Source organism: Erinaceus europaeus, chromosome 4 (assembly GCF_950295315.1).
Source record: "Erinaceus europaeus chromosome 4, mEriEur2.1, whole genome shotgun sequence".
NCBI lineage: Eukaryota > Metazoa > Chordata > Mammalia > Eulipotyphla > Erinaceidae > Erinaceus > Erinaceus europaeus.
The window spans coordinates 65183498-65199983 of NC_080165.1; the positions used below are offsets into that span (position 1 = coordinate 65183498).

At 45.0% G+C, this 16486-nt stretch overlaps 1 protein-coding gene and 1 long non-coding RNA gene across 2 annotated transcripts; one reads left to right on the plus strand and one right to left on the minus strand.

The window, feature by feature from the left end:
- Positions 1 to 533: 533 nt before the first annotated feature.
- LOC132538290 (uncharacterized) lies at positions 534 to 11769 on the minus strand. The gene is made up of 3 exons (XR_009549690.1): positions 11582 to 11769; positions 3215 to 3271; positions 534 to 603 (listed from the first exon to the last, which is right to left on the minus strand). It is a non-coding gene; the product is annotated as an uncharacterized LOC132538290 (long non-coding RNA).
- TSPO2 (translocator protein 2) lies at positions 4358 to 5462 on the plus strand. Its single transcript, XM_007529771.2, has 3 exons — positions 4358 to 4542; positions 4882 to 5023; positions 5271 to 5462. The coding sequence occupies exons 1-3, from the start codon at positions 4370 to 4372 to the stop codon at positions 5460 to 5462; spliced, it is 507 nt and encodes a 168-aa protein (XP_007529833.2). The 5' UTR covers positions 4358 to 4369.
- Positions 11770 to 16486: the final 4717 nt, after the last annotated feature.

Sequence of the window (16486 nt, forward strand, 5' to 3'; positions counted from 1 at the left end):
ATATTAATTTTGTAACCTGCCACATTATTATATTACTCAGTAGTTTCCAGAATCTTCCTGTGGAATTCTTTAGAGCTTTCTAATGTATACTATCATATCACCTGCCAGTACTGACAGTTTTACTTCTTCTCTTCCAATCTGTGTCTCTTTAATTACTTTCTCTTGCCTAATTTCTATGGCCAGGACTTCCAACACTATATTGAATAGAAATGATGATAATTGCACTAAAACAAAGAACTCTGGGGAGGGGGAAAGAGTGTGGGGAGAAAGGGGATTGGGGTCCTTGAGCACAGTGGTGAAAAAGGGCCTAAGTTGGGGGATGAAAGTGTTTTGCAGACACTGTCATGAAGAGATGAAAAATTGGACCCACGTATCAATAACTCGACTATAAACCATTACCCCCTTCAATAAAATGATAAAAGAAGGATGAGGAAGCCAAACCAGAGCTTCTTAAACCATAACATGCATGCAGACAACCTGGGGGATCTTGTTAAAATGCAGGTTCTGACTTCATAGATCTGGAAGGGGAAGACTTAAGGTTCTGCATCTGTAGAAAACTCCCCAGTGGTGCCAGTGTGATTGGTCCAGGAAGCATCCTGTCTCCTGCACAAAGATCAGAGAAGACTCAGAGAGGGTCACCAGTGGCTGGTGACACTGGGATGTACTCTTACATGCTGCCACCTGGTGAAAGAACTGAACTGTGGAACTACTTCCCAACCTAAGTCCATAAATGAAAAGATGGCATCCAGGAAGGGAGGCTCCCTGTGATGAAGACTTAGTTTGTCAGTCATTTGACACTGTATGTTCAGCTCCTGTTACAGACTGATTGATAGTAGGTACCAGACAAAGAATGGGATGGGGAGACAGCATAATGATTATGCAACAGACTTTCATATCTGAGGCATTGAGATCCCAGGTTCAGTCCTCACCACCACCATAAACCAGAGTTGAGGGAGTTGGGTGGTAGCGCAGTGGCTTAAGTGCAGGCAGTGTAAAGCACAATGACTGGTGTAAGGATCCCAGTTCGAGCCCCCGGCTCCCCACCTGCTGGGGAGTCGCTTCACAAGCGGTGAAGCAGGTCTGCAGGTATCTATCTTTCTCTCCCCATCTCTGTCTTCCCCTGCTCTCTCCATTTCTCTCTGTCCTATCCAACAACATCATCATCAATAACAAGAACAGTAATAACTACAACAATAATAAAACAACAAGGGCAACAAAAGGGAATAAATAAATATTCAAAAAAACCAGTTGAACAGTACTCTTGAAAAAAGGAAGTGGGGCAGGGGGAGGACTGATTAAATGAATGAGTGGACAGTTGAAAGAAAAAAAAAGGATGCAAATTTTTTTAATCCAGGCTGACCACATTATGCCCAGATGACCCAGTTTTTTTTTGGTTTTTTTTTTGCCTATGTGATTTTAGGCAAGTTCATCAAGTCCCTCTGAACACACACACACACACTCACACACACTGCAACCCCTCCTGTGCTAAACACAGACACTCTCTTCTTTGCAAGAAATAACCATTGTTATGGCTGAGCTGAGACATGCATAGTGCCCACTACAAAAATGGCCGCTCTGGGGTGAAGACTGTGCTCACTGTGGCCTGGCTTCCTGCCACAAAAAGTCCAGGGTAAACTTCCCCAAGCCCCAGTTTTCCATCTATCATGGAAAAATAAGAAGCTGCTGCTGTTGTCATCTCAGTTAATAATTCTCTAACCTCTTGTCCTTCACAGCAACCCCCTCCCCTCTGTCACCAACATTCCCCAAGAGGAACTAAGAAGGTGGAGTGAACTCCTCATCTTTGGGGAACCTGCATCTCCAAAGCTGAGAACTGTGGCAAAGGGATATTGAGAATTGCCAACCTGGCCGGGAAATGTAATGCCTCCAGGACGAACAAGGAAGAGGTGCTCAGCACTGAGAGAGGGAACAAAGAGGGGCAGTGTTCCTCTGTGTTGGACACGGCTCTGTCTGAGTCACAAAGGAGGCAGCCTTCTGAGTCATAAAGTTATGACTGGCTACAGAAGAAGGGCAAACGCTAGAAGAAGAAGGAGTTTATGAAAGGCCTGTCAATCTCAAATTGCAAGCTGGGAAAGGCGACACCAGCCTGCAGGCTATAGCAAGAACTGCATTCACGTGTCAGAAATCCATTCCCAAGACTTCAGCATGCCTCACATAGGACCAATCTCAGTTCCAGGAAAGTTGTGGAGATATCTGAGGGTTCCTGCTACCTGAAAGGCTACCAGAGCTGGTGCACAGGACGCAAAGATCACAGGCAACCGCAGCCTTGCAGATGGGGGCTGAGCTGTCTCAAGAGGCTCAGGTCTCTCAGAGTCAAAGCCTCATGCATCCATCTATCAGGGTGACCAGGACAAGCAAGCCACTGCTTAAAGGAACCCTTGGGGGCATGCAGAAAGCAACAATCACTCCCCAGTCTGTGCTACCACCCTTATCATTGGAGAAAGGCTAGCAGCTTTGCTCCACCCTCCTCCCAGTCCCCCACCCTTCTCTGCCTTCTACTCACCATGGGCCATCTCATCGGCACCAAGTCTGGGAGGCATGCTACCTAAGGTAAGGGAAGCACAGACCTGGGAATTGGAAGCACAGAGATGGTGGAGAAGAGGGGACAGGAGAGTAGAAGACAGAGGTGGGGAGGGAAGGGACACCTCCAATTCTGCATAGAAAAAAATTCTCGATAGAAGACACAGAGGTATAAAGGTAGGGAGGCAGAAGATGGGCAGATGAAAAGTAAAAGACAAGAAAAAAAAAGGGAAAGAGAAGGATAAGCAGGCAGGAAGGCTGGTCCCAGAAGCCTCCAAGACAGGGATAAAAAGAATGAAGTAGATGGCCACTCCACAAGCCAGAGCAACTGCATTTACCCTCTAGTTCTATTAATCATGGGGGAAAGGCTGAAATAGCATGTGCAAATGAAAAGGAGAGAGTGGGTGGGGCGAAAGAAAGAAGGGGAGGGAGGGAGGAAGGGAAAGAGAAGAAAAAAGAAAAGAAAAGGAAAAGAAAAGAAAAGAGAAGAGAAGAAAAAAAAAAGAAAAGATGCTGGGTAGTTAGAGGACCTTGGCTAGAGGAGCATCTCTGCATCATCCTCCATGCAAATGACATGCAGAGCAACATGCAAATGAGCACAACAGTCTTTGAATCAAAGATCAGACAATCAGTCATTTCCTTGGGAAGGCAAGGCACAAGAAATTTGGGCTCTTACGTTTGCAGATCCAAACCTCTAAAAGTGAAGAGGTGCAGGGGAACCTTCTCCTAGCCACTGAGGGGTATAGGAGAGCAAGTGCTTCAGAGAAAAGAGCCTACAAAATCACCTGACTGGGTCTGAATTTGGGTGGGAGCTCAGTGTGGGTGAGCCCCTGAGTCTGCCAGTCTGGTAAAATGAGATAAGCCCTGGGCACATGGGCTGGTCCACTCTTGACTAGAAGAAACTGCCCAGGAACTCCAGCTCCTGGCACACAATCCTTGCCAGGTTGCTTATGACAACTTGGTTGAGTTCAGTCTAAAATTCTGCCTTTTTCAAGGGTCTTCTGTCTCCCTTCCTGGCCAAGTGTCACCCACAGTGAGAGGCAGAAAGAAACCATTGCTAGACCTGACCTCTCGGAGTCAGAGACAGGCTGAGGAAGGGGATTCTTTTACCTGAGAGCCATTATCACACTGGGCAGTGTTTTAGGGCCAAAAGAATAAGGTGGAGAGAACAGACTCAGCAAGCTGGGTGGTGACACACCCAGTTAAGTGTATATATCACCATGAGCAAGGATTACAGGTTCAAGCTCCCTGCTTCCCACCTGTAGGAAAGACACTTCATGAGCAGTGAAAGAGGTCTGCAGGTGTCCATCTTTCTCCCTCTCTATCACCCCTTCCCTCTTAATTTCTCTTTGTCCTGTTGAATAAAATATAAATAATACTGGAAATAAAATAGAATATATTAGAATATAACTATTATAAAATAGAATAAAATAGGAAAAAATGGCCACCAGTAATTGTGGATTTGTAATGCAGGCATCAAGCCCCAGCAATAACCCTGGTGGCAATTGAAAAAAAAAGAAAGAAAGGAAGGAAGGAAGGAAGGAAGGAAGGAAGGAAGGAAGGAAGGAAAGAAGGAAAGAAAAAAGAGATAGTAGTCAAACCCATGGAAGCCAGAGAAGGGGAAAAGCAGTATGGACTCACTGGAGTGAGACTACAGGGACCAAGAAAGGGAATAGCCCTGTGACTGCACCTGCTATGACAGGCTCAGGCTGGAAAGGAAGTGGGGATGGTGAGGAAGTGGATATAGAGATTAGACAGAAGGAAGGCTCTAAGGAAAAAGGTCCCCACTAATGTGTCCCCTACTTCTCCAGATTTTGCTTCATCCAGGACAATGTGGCCTCAAGGGGTCATCTTTGTGGTCTTTCCCCAGCTGGGGCCCATCCTGATCTGGCTGTTCGCTGGTCATCAGACATCAGGCTGGTGTAAGGACCCAAAGAAGCTGCCCTGGTGCCCTCTCCACAAGGTCTTGCTACTTGTGTGGACAGCCATCTACTCTGTCATGGGGTGAGCACTCACTCCTCATGCCCTTTGACCCCTCAGAGTGGGAACACGTCTCCCCATACCTGAACTGTTGTGGGCACTGGCTCCCCAAGTGATAGTATCCCAGCCAGTCCTCTTCTACCTCTCCCAATAAGTCCATCTCCTTTCAGTCCCTCTCCCACCTCACCATACCCAGCACCTCCCACTATACCCCCTGTTTTCAAATAATGATAGACCCACTTGTCCTCATTTCAGCCTACAAGGGTGGCCTCTTGGTGACCAAGAATTCTTATGCCAGAAGATTGTCTCCATTTACTCTGGAGAACCACCCCTCATAGTGTATCTGTTATCATTTCTCCACAGCTATGCCTCCTACCTGGTGTGGAAGGACCTGGGAGGGGGCTTCAGGCGACCCCTAGCATTGCCCCTTGGCCTCTATGCAGTGCAGCTCACCATCAGCTGGACTATACTGGTCCTCCTCTTTGCAGCCCACACTTATGGCTTGGTAAGGCACATAGCATTCAGAAGAGGAAAAGTCATGCATAAAGGGAGGCCACCAGATGCTCAGAAGCAGATACACCAAGAAGAGTCAGGTGCAGCAGGGAGTGGGTGGGCGGCCGGGATGCTCAGAGCTCCTACAGCACTCGTACAGCCCCCAGGGACTGAGTGCACAGGAGTTGGGCTGCTGCAGTAAGGTGGAGGGCTTGACTTTGGGAAAACCTGCCTGAGCCCACTCCCCCGGCCCTGCCTAGGCCCTGCTGCACCTGCTGCTGCTCTACGGGCTGGTGGTGAGCATGGCACTGATCTGGCAGCCCATCAACAAGCTGGCTGCCCTGCTCCTGCTGCCCTACCTGGCCTGGCTCATAGTGACCGCTTCTATCACCTACCACCTGTGGAGGGACAGCCTCTGCCCAGACCACCAGCCTCAGCCCACGGGGCACTAGAGCCACTGAGGTATACAGGTACCCCTGGAGGTGGGGTGGGAAGTCAGGGCTCAGGGTATAAGAGACCACAGGCTGGCCTGTGGGGCCAGAGAAGGGAGAGGAGACCAGGACTGGATGAAGAGAGCCCGTGGTCCCAGTTTTCATTAATTTTCAGAGAAATAGGGAAGAGAGAAGAAACTTAATTCATACATAATATAAATTGGCAAATGCTATATAAGTAAGCATTGATTACTCAGCAATGTAAATGAGTAAGATCCTGTTATTAACTTAGAGGATATGCTGTGAAGTATGTTTGGATGTCTGCTTTCTAGGACTACAGAGGGGAATAGAAATGTCCATGTGCACTCAAGCACTAATGAGAAGCGATATACACACCCCTATGTTCATAGCTGCATTATTCACAATAGCCAAAGAGTGGAAGCAGTCTAAATGTCCATCATCAGATGACTGGCTAAAGAAGTTATAGGATATATATTCCATGGAATACTACTCTGCAATCAAAAAGATGATAATGTGTTCTTCGGGACAAAATGGATGGAACTGGAGGTGATTATGCTTAGCAAGATAAGTAAAAAGATGAAAGACATCTACCAGGAGATTTCACTCATATGTGGAATCTAGAGATCTGATTTACATAAACTTGCCAAAAAAAAATCTAAACAAAACAGAAGCAAGCAAACTATTTGTAAGACTTATGAGAACTCTGGTGGTTATTTTGGAGAGATGTGAGGGTGAGGACACAGAACTTTGGTGGTGGGTGTGGTGTGGAACAATAAATTGTAATCTTACAATCTTATAACGAACTATTAATAACAAAAATTTTAAAAAATAAATGTGTGTGTAGGTGAAAGTGTGCCCTACGTGGGCAAGCATGCCAACTCTACCCACATGCCCCCTCAAACCTGGAAAATTTGGAAACTTGTTTGTTGGTTTTTGGTTTTGTTTTTGTTTTAGCTTTATTTATTTACTAGCAAGAAAGAGAGAACCAGAGTATCACTCTGACATATCTGATGCCAGGGATCAAATTTAAGACCTCATGCTTGAGAGTCCAACATTTTAGTCACTATACCACCTTCTTGGCCACAGAGGAACTTGGATTTTTAGCTACCTGAAAAGTACTTTCTTTTTTTAAAAGTTACACAGTATTAAAGTAGACAAGACCAAACTGTATACTGATTTTACAAGTCAAATTTACATAGAATGTGTTATGTAAATGCTTATTGGTTTCACATTACACATAATGTGTGACCTATAGCTAGTCGTACTGTATATCACATATTATATATGTGGCATTTCAAATATCATATTAACTTAGTTACTCTGTTAAATTAACTATATTGATATCTATGCTCTTATAATGTGGTTATATGATCTACAGTATTTGTGCCATGCTAAGACCTATTCAATAAGTAAGATCATGGATCATCTTTTATTTTTGCTTTCACATACACCTGCACTAGTGTACTGGCACTATGAATCCACTGCTCCTGGTGGCTATTTTTCTGTTTTATTGGATAGGACAGAGAGAAATTGAGGGGTGGGGGAGATATAGAAAGAGGGAGGGAAAGATACCTGCAGACCTGTTTCACTGCTTGTGAAGTGACCCCCTGCAAGTGGGGGGGCTGGGGTCTCAAACTGGGATCCTTGCATGGGTCCTTGCACTTCATACTATGTGCACTTAACCCAGTGCACCACCACTGAGCCCCGTGAACTTAATCTCTATTGACTGAGAATGAGCACCAGAGCCACCCACATTCTTTCTTATTCTGGCTCCACCCTCACTATGGGAGTTCAGACAAGAAAATACTCCAGAAGGATCTGCACCATCATCTCATGCAGGCATCATAACTATTTGCTACCAAGTCTAGATTCATTCTAGACATGAAAGTGAACCTCCAAGACACTGAATGAAACTTGATTTGGGTTGTTTCTCCAAGCCCTGGTCTGGCATGACTGTTACTCCAGCATGAGCCAAACTAAAAAGATTTCCTGACTTTGTGCAGAATCAGCCAGCCAAAAAAGACAATCGCCCGGGGTCGGGCGGTGACGCAGTGGGTTAAGCACATGTGGCGCAAAGCGCAGGGACCGGCGTAAGGATCCCGGTTCGAGCCCCCGGCTCCCCACCTGCAGGGGAGTCGCTTCACAGGCAGTGAAGCAGGTCTGCAGGTGTCTATCTTTCTCTCCCCTTCTCTGTCTTCCCCTCCTCTCTCCATTTCTCTCTGTCCTATCCAACAACGAATTGCGTCAACAAGGGCAATAATAATAACCACAACGAAGCTACAACAAGGGCAACAAAAGGGGGGGGGGGGGGAATGGCCTCCAGGAGCGGTGGATTCATGGTGCTGGCACCGAGCCCAGCAATAACCCTGGAGGAGGGGAAAAAAAAAAGACAATCGCTCATTTCCAAACTTTCATCCTTTGACCCCAGAATTGTTCTTCAAATTCCTCTATGGACCAGTTATGGGGTTCCTGTGTAGGAGTCTCTAATCTCTGTCCCCACATTTGCTGGGCTCCTCTCCTATGACCTAGGGTTGTACCTAAATAAAGCCAAAGTGGTCTTCTGGCTTGGTCAAATGCGTCCTAGAATTCCACTATCCTAACCACATGTGTGTGTGCTTCTGTCTTTGCTTACTGCTTCTCCATTTGCTTCTAAGTGGGCACATGATGTCTGAGTATGATTTATTCAGGAGGTAGGTGGGAGAGACCAGCTCCTCCCCCCCCCCCGCTATGCAGACCTCCCATGTGGTGTCTGAAGAGGCAGAAAGAGAAACCAGGTAAAATAGCAGCTCCAGGTGGCAGAATAAGTTTGACTGGGTCCTAGTCCCTCCTTCCCTTCTGCCTTCCCATTGGCAACGTCTGCAGCATGGAGAAATGCTGGGTGGTGCGGGCAGGTGCATGTCCAGAAGACAAAAGTTGTTCACCAGGACTGGAAAGGGGCAGGGTGCAGACATTGTAACTGTGCATCAATGGCCCCTCCCTCTATGGGAAGGCAGAGATGATTCCCCTGGCAGGGTGCTATCAAGATCATGAGAGGAAGGATGACAGAGGACCTAGTGGGGGTTGTATTGTTATATGAAAAACTTAGAAATGGTATGCATGTACAAACTATTGTATTTACTGTCTAATGTAAAACATTAATTCCCCAATAAAGAAATTAAAAAAAAAAAAGATCATGTGAGGGCTCCAAAGTTTTTCTTCCTTGGTGATGGTCACTGTCTGCTTTCTCTCCTTGCACTGGCCAGCATTCCAAGTCCTGTTTCAGAGTGTTCTCAGTGTTTCCCATTCTTATGCATCTAGAAAACTAACCTAAGAGTCTTTGTGTAAAAGCTAAATTACTGATTTTTACTTTAAACACAAAAATCTCCTCTTTGGGAGTTGGGCAGTAGTGCATCAGGTTAAGCACAGGTGGCACAAAGCGCAAGGACTGGCATATGGGTCCCAGTTCGAGCCCCCGGCTCCCCATCTGCAGGGGAGCCGCTCTGTGAAGCAGGTCTGCAGGTGTCTGTCTTTCTCTCCCGCTCTCTGTCTTCCCCTCCTCTCTACATTTCTCTCTGTCATATCCAACAACAACAATAAAACAAAAATAAATAAATAAATATTTTTTAAATCACCTATTCAAATAAATTCTCATTTGGCACGAGACCTTCACATCTAGACATTCCTCTTTTATCTTCAGGTGGAGGCCACCAGGATCCCTTCTCTTGCTTTTTAGGATCCTTCACCTCACATAGGCTTTTCTTTCAGTGTTGCAAGCCAGGAAAAGTCCTCTTTGTCACAGCAGGAGCCTCAGTGATACGTAGTCTACCTAACTGTCTCTCCAGCATCTAGATCTCAAAATCCCCCAACCCACACAGAAATCATGTGCTCGGAGGAACACTGGGATAGCTCCTAAGAGCTAGAGACACATCCTCAATAGAGTGTATTCTCTGTCACTCACAAAGACCCGAGTTCCCAGAACATCATGAATAGCTCCATGAATAGCTGAGTGGTGCTGTGGTATCTCTCCTTTTCTCTTTCTACCTATCTCTCTATGTTACTATGAAATTGAAGAAAAATAAAAGGTTTACCAGAAGAAATGCACACACCTAACCATTTGCAAGATTGAGGTTCAAACTCCCAACTCTACCTGCAGAGGGAGAAAGACAGTACACAAGTGGTGGAGTCATACCTCCTTTGTCAGGCTCTCTCTCTATGTCTCTCTCTATCTCTCTCTCTCTCAAAAAAATTAAATTTAATTTAAAAAGATAGCTCCTAGGAGTAGTAGAGTTGTCATACAGACACCAAGCCCTGGAATAACCATGGTAGCAAAATAAATAAATAAATAAATAAATAAATAAATAAATAGGAAAATTAAATAGGATTAGCAAAATAGTTTACTTGTATAGTATGCTGCTTTGTCATGCTCAAGACCCAGGTTTAAGCTCAATCCTAGTACACTGAAAAAAGGTCCGATGCTATAATATCTCTCTCTTATCTCTGTATCTCTCTCTGAGAAAGTCAGTCCAGTGACTAAGGAGGCAATTCAATTGGTAGAATGTTGGACTTAGGTATCTGAGGTTCCTGGTTCCATCCTTTGCATAGCATGTACAAAAGTTGGCTTCTCTGCTCTGGCTTCTCTGTCTCATAAAATTTTCTCTCTCTGATATGTAAAAATAAAATTTAAAAAAAGAAAGAAAAGAAAAGGTCAGCCCAGAGCAGTGAAACTTGGGAAATAACAGGAAGGAAAGAAGGAAGGAAGGGAGAGAGGGAGGAAGGAAGGAAGGAAGGAAGGAAGGAAGGAAGGAAGGAAAGGAGAGAGAAAAAGTTCCTGTCCCCTTTACCGTCAACAACTACCCTAGGATATTCCTCAACCTAAGAGCTGAAATTCTCCCAAAACTTGACTACTATATCATTTTCTTGGTAGGTTCTTTGCAGTTGCAAACACCCCTTGAACGAGGAACTTGATTAGTCACCTACATGAGCATGGTTCTTATCAGATCACTTTTCTCAAAGATTCAAAGTGCCAGCTGTAGAGTCAAGCTTGGTGGAGGCTGGGGTGACCCCTAGAATGCAGGACCATTGTGACCAGACTAAAGCTACAGCGTCAGTGGTTTCCACAGAACTGTGTTCCTAGGGGCATGCCAAGCTTGAAAGCCCTACCCTGCCCTGTGATTCTCATTCCTTCTCTAGCCCCAGCCTCAGACTCAGGGAGACCCTTGGCCTTTTCACCCCCGCCTCCAGTCACCACAGCCCTGGACACCCCATGTTTATGTCAACACAGTGGTTGCCAGAGGGGGCAGGCTTCTACTGCCTGGGAGAGGAGTTTGGTGCCCATGGCCTTTTGTTTGTGTACCTCGTATCAGTAGTGACGGAGGGGGTGGGGATGCCTGGGCCGGGTCTCTGGGGCAACACACTGTTAGGGTCCCACCTGTCACTACATAAAGCACCCACTCTATCGGCCTGCCCTGAGGTGTCTTCTTTCACAGAGTGAGAATTTAAACCTTCCCTTGGTGAGGCTTTATTTTCCACCAGCCCACTCCTGGCCTCATTCCTCTCCCTTCCCACTGAGGGCACCTCAGCATCTGGCTGGGACCCAAGGAGTAGCTATGCCTCACTCACCCTGCCACCTCCTCCTCACCACCTCCAAGAATCTCCAAGATTCTCTGAAATGGTCATGGGAAAGGGAGAGAGGAAGGCTGCAGCTTATCCTAGGCCTAACCCAGCTCTCTGGCTTCTGCCACTGGGACTAAAGGGAGATTAGGTCTGCAGAAACAGATAGGGGCAACCCCCTTTTGGTTTCCAACCCATTTACCAGCTGCCTGCTGTCTTTATACCTAAATTCCCTAATGCACACACACACACACACACACACACACACACACACACACACACACACACACCTCATACACCAATTGCTTCTAAAAACCATTCTTTTTGCAAAAAGTTCTCACACTTGTCCCCTTCCTGTCCCTCAGAGTCTGACCTCAGTGGTCCTTCAACAGGAAACACTGAATGTAGAGGAGTAGTTAAGTTTTTGACTCTGAGAACACAGAGCTATGCTGTATGACCTTGCAGGAATCACCTGACCTCTCTAGTCCCAACTTCCTCACTACTAAAGGAGTGATAATAATAGTACCTACCCGAACTGCCTTGTCAGAATTGAGTTAAAGTATGTGGCTTGCTGAGAGCAGTACTGGGCTCCAGGTAAGGATGGTGTGTGTCAGTTCTTACTGTTTCCCAGTTCAGAGCAGAGAAGATTGAAGCATGAAGGCTGATGGACCTTGGGTTCATATTCCAGTATTCTAGTAACTCCCCATGTGACCTTGAACTAGCTGCTTTATCTCGCAGTGTCCTCTTCTACAGAAGGAATGCATAGATAGCAACTTACCCAATAGTGTTAGTATAGAGGCCAGGGGGTGCCTGCTCTAAAAAGAGTATAGTGGCAGCTGCAGAGGGAGGAGGCTGGCTCCTGGTGCCTGATCCCCCAGATTATCTGCTGCACTCTGAGGCCATCAGAGGAAACTAGCCTGACTTGGAAAGGAGAGCCCAGAGCAGTCAGGAATCCAGGCTCCCGGGAGGTGCCATAAATAGCCAGAGAGAATCAGAGGGCCTCCTAGGTTAGCAGGTGGGGAAGCAGGGGTGGGAGGGAGAGGGAGGTCTGAAAAGGAGGAATAGAAATGCAAAAGTTGTCAGTCATCAGCCCAGGGGTGTGTCCACTCTTCCAAGTGTCAGAGGGGATGTGGTCAGAGTAAGGGGTCATCTCTTCAGAGAGTGAGAGAACCAACCTGAGCCCACCTGTGCACCACTTACCAACACCACTTACAGTCAGGAAAATTTCAACACACTCTGTCTCTGTCTTGGAGGGCTTTGGGAGTTGGTCAGTCCCACTTGCTCCTTTTCATTCTTTTGACCATCCTGACAGATGGAAAGAAAGCAATCAACTTTTGATGCAGGTGTGAACACTCAGACCTGTAGATGCTAAGTATTGTGATCAGGATTACACTAAAACAGTATTAACATGGGTTTTCCCCTCTCTGCTCAGGGTTAAACATGACTTGCAAAACATAAGAACATGCCACATATTCATATGTACATATAAATATACACATAAATATATACATATAAAATGCCACATATACATATATACATATAAATGCATATATACAGACACACATATGTAGTGTCCCAGGAATCAAGTCCAAGGTCTACCTAGACTACCACTGAGTTATCTCTAGAGCCTATTTCTTGATGTTGGTGTGAGCGTGTGTGCGTGGGGGGGAACAACACAGTGAAAGGATCACCCCTCTTTTTTTTCCTCCCCTGAGATACTAACTCCTTCCTGGTGGTCCCAAACACATCACTGCAGTTGCTACCCAGAACGGGGAGAGGAACACACCTTGACAGTGCTCTAGAGCTATGTGCATCAATTCCAGCTAGTTACGGTCTTGGATATGAAAACTCAAAAAGACTCAGACTCAAAATCCTTCAGTGATCTCACACACAACTTCAACTTTCTGAACTGGAAGTCCCCAACTTACCAAAACTAAGTCAATAATGCATGGCCAACGTATAGGGAGGGTGTGTGTGAGAGAGAGATCTCAGTGAAACAGTGCATACTCAAGTGCCTGGTGCCCGTCCCTAGTGCCATAAAGATTAGGAACTACCTGTGACACAGCTCCTAATTACTCTCTATGTTCTTGGCACTCACTACAGTACCAGGCAACTTGAAGTCCTAGATATACATAAGACAAATAAACTAATGAAGGCCAGAGGGCTGGACAGTGATGCATTTAGTGGAGCAAACAGGTTACCATGCACAAGGACCTGGGTTCAAGGCCCAAGTCCCCACTTGCGGGGGGCGGGGTGGAGTGGTGAATACTGCTATGGGTATTTCTCTTTCTCTCTCCCTCGCTATCTCCCTGTCTCCTCTCAATTTATCTTTATCCTACCAAATTAAATAACTTTTTTAAAATTTTATTTATTTTCACTTTTGTTGCCCTTATTGTCTTTTTATTGTTGTTGTAGTTATTACTGTTGTTGTTAATGATGTCATCGTTGTTAGGACAGAGAGAAACAGAGAGAGGAGGGGAAGACAGAGGGGGGAGAGAAAGACACCTGCAGACCTGCTTCACCACCTGTGAAGCGACTCCCCTGAAGGTGGGGAACCAGGAGCTTGAACCAAAATCCTTATACTGGTCCTTGTGCTTTGCGCCACATGTGCTTAACCTGCTGTGCTACCACCCGACTCCCTAAATAAATATTTTTAAAAAGAATGAAGGCTGTTTTTTTTTTTTTTGCATGCAGAGCTTGTGTTGTATTTTGATAGTAGTAATAATGCTATTGGTCAGTTATCATGTGTTTTCTTTGTGGACATGGGCGCTACTAGTATTTCCTTATACATCGACCCCAACCCCTGGAAAAATGTCTGAATATTAATGCTGTTAATGGGTCAATGTAATAGCTTACCTGGATCGTGCACCTGTTTTGTCATGTGGCACAATCCAGGTTCAAGCCCAGCCCCTTCTTCATTGGAAGAAGCTTCAGTACTGTGGAATCTTTCCCTCTATTTATATCCAAAAAAAAAAATTTACTCAAAACAGCAAATCCCCAATGATGACAAAAAATAATAAAATAAAATAAATGAATAAGGATGCTTTTAGTAATAAGTCTAATAGGTATTGTAACCATATGGTTTGTTGTCTACTCTGGGACACACTGGAATGTGAATTGTGCCTTGGGGGACAAACAGTAATTATGTCTGAACAAGACATAACAAGACTGTTACTGCCTGGGTCAGGCAGTGGTGCACCTGGTAAAGCACACACGGGCAAGGACCTAAGTTCAACCTCCCCCCTCCCCACTTGCAGGAGAGAAGCTTCACAAAGTGGTGAAGCAGTCTCTGCATCTCTATTTCTCCAACTCTATCTCTACCTTCCCTCTCAACTTCTCTGTCTTTATTAAATAAATAAATAAATGTCTTGGGAACTACTCTCTACCTTGATTTAGTTTTCTAATCCTATTCCCAACTCTGACACCATCTTTCTTCCCAAAAAATACTTTCAGCCCACCTGCATGTTAGCTGTCAGACTCAGACAAAATTAGTAAAGTCATAGGACCCTTGGAATATAACTAAAATAGACTTCCTAGCTTCATTCAGCATGAAAACCCCAAATCTCACCTACTATATTCTTACCTTTAGGCTCCTGACTATTAAACAATTTATTCTGCTTTATATCTTAATGTTTTTTGGCCACCAAGTTGTAGAGGCTACCATGACACCAACTTGACTTTCTTAGGAAGATGACCTCACCAGTGTGTCCTGGAACCCCACCTCCCCAGAGCCCTGTCCCACTAGGGAAAGATAGAAACAGTCTGGAAGTATGGATCGACCTGTTAAACACCCATGTCCAGCAGAGAAGCACTTACATAAGCCAGATCTCCCACCTTCTGCATCCCATAAATATCTTTGGTTCATACTCCCAGAGGGATAAAGAATAGTGAAGCTTCCAATGGAGGGGATGGGATATGGAAGCCTCATGGTGGGAATTGCATGGAGTTGTATCCATCTTATCCCACAATCTTGTTGATCATTATTAAATCACTAATTAAAAAAAAAAAAAGCCAACAGGAGCTGTGGATTCATCGTGCAGACACCAAGCCCCAGTAATAACCCTGGTTGGAAAAATAAATAAATAAATAAATAAATAAACCAAGATGCTTGGGCATCTTCCTTAAAGCCAAAAAGTTTTTCTTCTCAGAACTTGATGAAGAAGAGATCCCCAAGTCCTCAGATCCTGCTGCTTTCTGTCCTCTAGTCACACCTGGAAGGCCCCTCTCCACTGTTGGAAGCTGTATAGTCTCTGCTAATTAGTGTCACATGAAGTGCAGAAACCATTCAGCCATCTTTCAATTCTGTTCCAGCTCAGGGATTTTTCTAGAATCTCAGATCATTTCTTGGTAGTGTCAGTGGATTTAAAATTGGTCTTCTTCCTCTGCATCTCCAGTTTCTTCCATTTGGGCTAGCAGTCTGAATGATCCTATAAAAATATGTTGGACTTATGTGCCTGATCTGTTTGAAGGCATTGGCCTCCCATCTAGCTCAGAGAAAAAGTCAAGTTCCTTGCAATTGCCTATAAACCCCTGTCCCAGTTAGCCCTTGTTTATCTTTTTGGCCTCATCTCCTAGGATTATGAAGTCATGCAGGTATCCTTACTCATTCCTTAATACACCAAGGATGTCTTCACCTCATGGCCTTTGCACTTACTCTTCCCACTCAGAACATGTTCTCTTTAGATATCTATATGGTTATTTTTTCCCTTACCTCCTTTAAAGATTTTTATCAATTTTCTCCTTTTCCAAATCCATTCCCAACCACCCAACAAAAATTTAACTTCAGCCCATGACACGCTGTCTCCTTTCCCTGTTTGTTCTCCTTAGCACCTAGCACCACTGAAGAAAATATACCTGTTACTTACGTTGTTTATTATCCAACTCTCTCAATTCCACAAGGGTAGGAGTGCTCCTTGGTTTTGTTCTTTGTCACATTTCCAGTGCTTGAAATGTAATAGATGCTCAATTAATATTTATTAAATGAGCAAAGTACTCATTAGACAGGGAAATGTTCATGAGGAGGAACAATTCAGCTCTGAAGTAAAAAATCTTCTAGAAGCTAACCCTGAATCTGCCTTCCCTAAGTCACATGACCTTAAACAAAGTCTGAACCCTTCTTTGAGTCTCCGTTGCCCCTTGTGTAGCAAGAATGATGTCCGCTGTCCCCCCCACCCCCCCACCCAGGAGCTCTGAGAGCATTAAGTCCAATTTCAAATGCAAACAGTTCGCCTCCCAGCCTGATCTATTAAAAAACAAATAGATGCAAAACTGAGTAAATAGAAGCACTGCTTTTTTGTTGTTGTTGTTTGTTTATTGCTATCACACTTATCCCTGGGGCTCAGTGTCTGCACCATAACTCCACTACTCCCTTTTATCTTTTTTTTTTTTTTTTTACTTGGCAGGACAAGAGAGAAATAGGAGAGAGAAAGAATATG

Coding starts and splice junctions, on each gene's coding strand:
- TSPO2 (XM_007529771.2), top strand. CDS start 4,370: ATGTGGCCTCAAGGGGTCATCTTTGTGGTCTTTCCCCAGCTGGGGCCC. Junction 4,543..4,881: donor GCCATCTACTCTGTCATGGG/GTGAGCACTCAC, acceptor ATTTCTCCACAG/CTATGCCTCCTACCTGGTGT. Junction 5,024..5,270: donor CAGCCCACACTTATGGCTTG/GTAAGGCACATA, acceptor GGCCCTGCCTAG/GCCCTGCTGCACCTGCTGCT.